The sequence below is a fragment of the Egretta garzetta genome, unplaced genomic scaffold (genome assembly GCF_000687185.1).
Source record: "Egretta garzetta isolate BGI_Z169 unplaced genomic scaffold, ASM68718v1 scaffold5, whole genome shotgun sequence".
NCBI lineage: Eukaryota > Metazoa > Chordata > Aves > Pelecaniformes > Ardeidae > Egretta > Egretta garzetta.
The window spans coordinates 2,497,543-2,504,227 of NW_009259707.1; the positions used below are offsets into that span (position 1 = coordinate 2,497,543).

At 41.4% G+C, this 6,685-nt stretch overlaps 1 protein-coding gene across 1 annotated transcript in view; it reads left to right on the forward strand.

The window, feature by feature from the left end:
• Nucleotides 1–1,876: 1,876 nt before the first annotated feature.
• FHL2 (four and a half LIM domains 2) overlaps nt 1,877–6,685 on the forward strand; it is a 15,702-nt gene continuing 10,893 nt past the window's right edge. The window contains exon 1 of the mRNA XM_035894375.1: nt 1,877–2,047. Coding sequence (XP_035750268.1) covers nt 1,892–2,047 — 156 coding nt within the window. The 5' untranslated portion in view covers nt 1,877–1,891. The remainder of the gene's footprint in view (nt 2,048–6,685) is intronic.

Genomic DNA, 6,685 nt, shown 5'->3' on the forward strand with positions numbered 1-6,685 from the left:
TTATCAGTCCCTATGATCCTCTCTACTCCTTAAGGACCAAGAGCACCTACCATACTCCTAGGTCCCCTTTGGGATAAGAAAGTTAATTAGTTCCTAGAGCATCTGTAGGCTCAAAGCAGCTGGACTGCTACTCCGCCCAGGTTGTCAGTAGCACAGATGACCATCTGTCAGGATTTTTCTTCCAAGCACATTTTGGGGTTTAGTAGTTTGTGTCTCTCTCTTCTTTTGTAGTTACTTGGAATCCAAAAGACTTCCCAACAGCTGAGCCCTCACTTACCTAATTCACACATAGAAAAGCACTCGCCCCTTAGTCGGTGCTAGTCACCAGACCACTCAGCAGTTGACCAAGCACTAAAAAAAAAAAAAAAAAAAAAAAAAGACAGAAAAATTTTGAGCCATCAAAACAAGTTGCCCATTCAGACTGCCCTAAAACCTTAATCAAACCCCAGCTACGGGGAATAAAAGGTAATAATAAAAACTGAAATCCTGGAGAAGAACTCAAGATTTCAGAATGCCCTAAGGGTGACTCCCACTGCCAGAAGGAGAGGACAAACTCCAGAATCCAGCAACCTGTGCCAAGAACACTAAGCAAGTAACAACTTTTTCTTTAAAACTGAGAGCTGAAGCTGGCAAAAGGACTGCAGCTGCTGTAAATGTCACTTGTGTGTGAAAGACAGAGGTAGGCGCTTAAGCCATTTGTACCCAAAACATTTAAGGCTTTATAGATCAAATGTGGCTTAAAGAGGAGATGAGGCCTGGCAGGCAGTGAAGATCACGTAGTTTAGGTGGAATGTGCTTTCTGCCCGGGAAATTCCCCTTCCTAAGCAGGCAGCTATGCCCTGCTCCAGCTGTATAACCTCCAAACAGATTTCAGGTGCAACACACGCTGCAAACCTTAGGTTAAGAAAGAAGCTGATGACTCCAATGAAACCCAAAATAAATTGTCTCAGGCAATAATGAACATTCACGCAAGTAATCAAAGGCATTTGTGTCATTGTTGCTTGTGTGTGCATCCAGAAAATACTAGAGACATAACAAGATCTGAGAAGCAAATAGCACTTGTCCCTAATTCAGACAAGCCGATACATCATTTGCAGTTTCTTCTCCTTGCTTTTCCCCTTCCATAATCACTGTTTGACAAGGATTTGCCTGAACCAGAGCAGCTAGCTCCCATTTGTGTCCCAGTATGCTACAGCTGTTGGATAACTCATTCAACTGCATCAGAGAAGAATCAGATACACAAACACCAGCCCCACGTCTCCTGCTGTTAACGGTGCCCGTAGTCCCATGCGTGAGCAGAGGCGGAGGGTTGGTGTCTCACTGCAGGGCAATGATTGCCAGACATTGGCATTCACTGAGAATGTAGAGAAGGAAGGAGCAGAAGCCCATAACAGTGGCGCTCAACAGCCTGTGCATGACTAAAGTCTACCAGCAATGCAAACTTTTGTACTGCCTTATGGAGGAGATGTTGCTCCTTCTGAAGATTAGCTGGTAGTACATCCTCTTAATGTACTTGGCTCCCTCCAGCCCCTACAGAGACAGCTTCTTGCTTTGGACCTATCGGTCAAATCCCATTCATAAATCCCATGTGAATCCTTCAAACTCAGGATTTACTCCTCTCTCTCATCTCCAACATTAGCTCTGGTCAAAGACAGGTCAGTGAATGGCTAAAGTAAATGGGCTATTGTCATTACCCAGCACTGCAAAATCTAGAGTCCAGTTTCTTCCTATTGTGTTTGTTTGTCTGACTGAAAGTTGAATTAAAATTGAGGTACAATGTGACAAATTGGAATTGATAAACCTTTCTTGGGGGATTGGGTCAAGTGTAGCTCAGTCTGACAAGTGCCTGTTTCTGTCTTCGTGACAGGATAGCTGGACTCCTGACACCAACATGACTGAACGCTTTGACTGCCACTACTGCAAAGAGTCCCTGTTTGGTAAGAAGTACATCCTGAGGGAGGACAGCCCCTACTGTGTGAACTGCTATGAAAACCTTTATTCCAACACCTGCGAGGAATGCAAAAAACCTATTGGCGCTGACTGCAAGGTATGCCAGATTTGTGTCTTGTTACAGAGATCTTGACAGAGTATCCTGGATACATAGCTCTGAGACATGGTGCTATCACCTGGAAGCATCCAGCTACCTAGGGCTTTATTTTGGTGGGAGATCATGCTTTCTGGACCCCTCTATCTGCTTTTCACCACTTCACTTGGCAAACCCTTCTTTACCAGGCTTGTTAATAGAAGTTGAAGAACATGCCTTTCTTCCCATGAGGCATAGGATGTCTGATGATCAGATTAGAAAGCATCTCTAACTCAGTAGGAGAGTTCAACTGTCCTTGGGGCCAGCTGGCATCTGGAAAGGTGGCAGAAGCTGATTTTGCCTACCTTTGGGTCAGAGGGCCCTAAGCCCCTGCTGACTTTGCAGTGACCACCATCCAGTTGTCATCAAGAGACAAGACACGCTCAGGAAAAGCTGCCAGCTCATGGACAACAAAAATCTGGCTAATGCTGATCCAAGTAATAAGTCAGTTAGTTAGAACACAGAATAATTAGTCTTTTAAATACAGAATGATGATAGCGTAGTCTAACTAAAGATTGGGAAGGACAGAGCAGAGGTCTGGCTTGCTTGAGCTATGCACTACTGCACCACGTGGAAACACCTACCTGGTGCAAATAAGGTGTGACCACCTGCATTTCTTTTAAATTAACCAAAACAACTGGAGTTCGTGCCAGTTTTACTCTGACTGAATGAAGACAGATGATATTTGAGCCATCCGGGGAAGTGTCTGTTGGACTGCTACAGACAGACATCGTCCAATATACATCCTCCTTGCAACAAAACTGGCCTGTTCAAAGTTGGCCAAGATTTTCACCAACAGAGTTAGCGCTAGAACAGCAGTTTGCATTGCATGGCCTGGGATTCTTGAATGGTAAGAGGAGATCTGATGTTTGATTTCCTATATTGCTGATTCATGCCTCTAGAAGCACCGATTAGTCCCTATTACTGATACTACCACTCTATCACTAGTTCAGAGATATAAAAATATATGCTTACTCAGATTGGGAAAAATAAATGTCTCATAACTTCCAGACTATCTATCCCACCCTTTTGGCAAATCAGTAGGAAAGCCCCTTTCAGAAGCCTTAAAAAGGTGAGAATGTTTCACCATCATGACAGGGAACTGGCAATAATCTGTAAGAGGGTATAAAACTGCCAGCTTTCCTACAGGTCATAAATATTCAGATTAGAGAAGAGATACAGCTGGCCTGACCTGAAAAAGCAAAATATTTCTGCCCTATTCCAAAATGTGCTTTTGTTTTAAGGTCCCTTTCTAATCCCCTGAGAAGATATTTCCATGTGTTGATATTCAAGAATTTAAAAACTTGGACCGGCTTCAACAAATCTCGGACAAAGTATTCAGGAATTAATCAGGCTGAACTTTTCAACCCAGATTTATGGATTTAGGGAGTGTGGGTGTTATCCGATATACTGCTCTGCTGTACTTTTAAGCAAGACACTCCAACAGCAGATAGGAAAAAAAAAAACCTAATTGTCTGCAATATAAGAATATTTTTTATATGTAAAGAACCAGAACTATCTGTGAAAAACACAACTATAAAGTAGTAAATAAAGATTTCTTAAAGAGCTATAAAGTGTACCAGAAACAAATGTGTCCTTTTTTGTTTCTGTGACTGCTGTTTGTGCCTGTCCATGCTTTATGCTGCAGCTTTTGAACCCATTGACCAATTTTAACCAAATTCTGACAGATTGGTAAAAGTTGCAAACTTAAATTCCTACAAGTTTTCTGAAAAAAAACATGGGGTTGGGTAGAAAAAGAGATCCTATTAATGTTCCCACTGAGAGGAAAACTAGGGTAGTTTTTCAATGACAGCAGTAGATGCTAGAGAATACATTTGAGGGAGCCCTTATAAGTGCCTCAGCCACAAGATAAGTTTCAGTCAAAGCTTGTGCACTGTAGGACTGAGCATAATTCAGCCATGAAACACAAAGTCACAAAAAATCATGCTTCCGCTCCTCATTTAATAATATATATCCATAGGTATATAAACACATAAGAAATACACACATATATACATACACAAGACATATATGTATGTATTTTTATATACATCTTTCTACACATTGCATGTGCATTTTCCCCTGAGCAAAGAAGATAAAATGTACTGTGTTTGGGAATAAAACCAGTATGTTTATTGGCATGTACAAAATGGACTCCATACTTACTGATATGTTCTGATACAGCCTTTATACAGCTGTAAAATTTGGAACTAAAGCTTAATGGAGTGAGAGTGTTACTAGAAAGGGTCACATCCAGGCCTCTGCATCTGGCAGGGGCACCCACCCTCCCATCCACATTACAACCTGAGAAGGTCCGTGTAGCTCTCACCTCAAATGCTCCTTTGCAAGTCCCTTCTTGGCCACTGCTGTTCCTCTACACAGAGAAGTGCTGAACTGAGAACCCAGTGGCAGCTGAGATGTTCCTATTTTCCTTCTTGAGGATGGCTATATAGTTAGTCTAGGGATGTTTCTTAGGACTTACAAAATGTGAGACTAAAGACTAGGATTAAGATTTGGAGCTCCTGATTACTTAAGAGTGCAAAGCAAGAATTAGCTTTGATAGCATATTAAATGCTTATTTGTCTGCATGAAAATTACTGTACAAAACCAACCAAAGTACACCAAAGTAAAATAGGCATTGACAAGAGGAGAGCCAGCAAGCCAGCTCTGACACTACTGTGGTGTATCAACACTGCACTGGTGCATAGCATCATCTCACCCGAGTTGAACTTAAGCCTGCTCAGAAACTGGTAATACTCCAATTTTGGCAGCACTGGGTTTTGAGAGGGCCAAACTGGTGCCAGATTTTCACCTTGTGTTTTAGCTATGGCACAGAGACCCCAGAAGACAACTGTCCTGAAGACAAGCTTTCTTTGAATTCAAAACAGGAGAGAACTTGATTCAACATCTTTCAATCTTCCTATGGTAATTTATGGGTAACTGTGAAACTAACTGAGTAATAACTAATTTCTTCTTAACTTTAAATGCTTTGGCTTTGCATTAAAAAAACCCTGAATGACATCATGTCTCTGAATGACACCTTTCGAGTTAGCCCATTTTGTTAACTGTAAATAATTCTAGCTGATGTTTATGAAACTTTCACAGACAGATTAAAAGTGTCACATACTGAGTGTTTGAAGGCACTGGCAGGCAGTAGAAAACCACAATGCCATTTCTCTCACAGCTATTGCACATTATCCATATGCTAACAGGTTCTAATAGAAATTTACTCTTTCCAACAAGAATTGGCATTTCATCACCTACATCCCTGGTGAATGCTCACCACACCTACGGTTTCATGCCTCTTTCTGGAAATCCATCCAATATGTTCTTATTTGCTTAACTGCCAAAGTGTGACTTTTGGTTGATTTTGGCTTTTTTAATAGTTTCCTTGTGGGCCCTATGGCACAGAAACCATAAAAAATACAGGAAATACCTACAGTAATCCAGTGTTTAATGCAGCCTACAAGTTGGCCTTGGCAGGCAGGAGGAAAAGTCTCTGCAAAATGTGAGAATGAAGTAAGAAGTGGATTGTGAGATAAAGCTACTGTGTCAGCACGCAGGCTAAAAGTTAATCAAAAGGGTGGGTCTTACACTCAAACTAGACAGAAAAATAAAGCCTCTACTAATGTGGATCAGGAAAATGAGAAAATATTTGAGTTTCAAATTCTTAATGTTTAAACCTTGTCCTGAGTTGCAATGCTTTTTCAGTGCATTACTGAACATCAGACCAGCTGTTGTGAAGTGGAAATGTAAAAGAGGCAGATACCTTCATCTCTTCTCATATCCCTAAGGTGCTGGGTTCAGCTCAGTATCACTTATTTTTACCTTTTCTAAACACGCTTTTGATAGGGAAGTACCAGTCTAACCTATTTGTTTGGCTACAGGGTGTACGTGGCTAAAATCTGTACAGCATTTTGTTTCCTCTGCTCAACCTTCTGAAAAGGACATTGCGGCAAGCAAAAAAAAGTCTGATGTAGTCTTCACTCATGAACAAATGCATACAGTTACTTTTCTGGGTAAAAATCTCTCTAATCTCCCTCTTCCTGTTGGGTCCCTGTTGAAAGCCAGTTCAGGAGAAAAGGTAATACCTAATGGCTTAAGTTTACTTAGACTTATAAAGCCAGAGTAGGCGCCAATGCAGTTGCAGGGTATGAGGAGTCTGTGCTTAACCCACTTACCCGGTAACTCAAGTCTTGGGGATCTTCTACTTCAAAAAACAAGTCACCGTCAGTCCCATCCTAGAGGCCCAATAAACCATGCTGGATCAAAACTACACAGAACTATGGAGGAGCTATAAAATGTGATTTTGCCAATGTTGAAAACAGCTATCTTGACAAAGTTTTCTTTGTGGATGACATGATGAAAATAAGTGAAAATAAAATGGTTTAAAAAGCACTTAATGGCTTTTCAAAACCATAACTGTCAAACCCACTTGGGTTCGGGGATGGCTCTAAAGTTTTGGATAGAAATCGGATCTGCATTAAGTTTTGCTTGCACCATATTTTTAGAGTCAGTCATCTGAGTGTGCACAAAGGACCTCCACTTGGCCCACTCTCTGACACCTGTTTGAGAAACATCCACCGCTCATTTGGTTGCCCC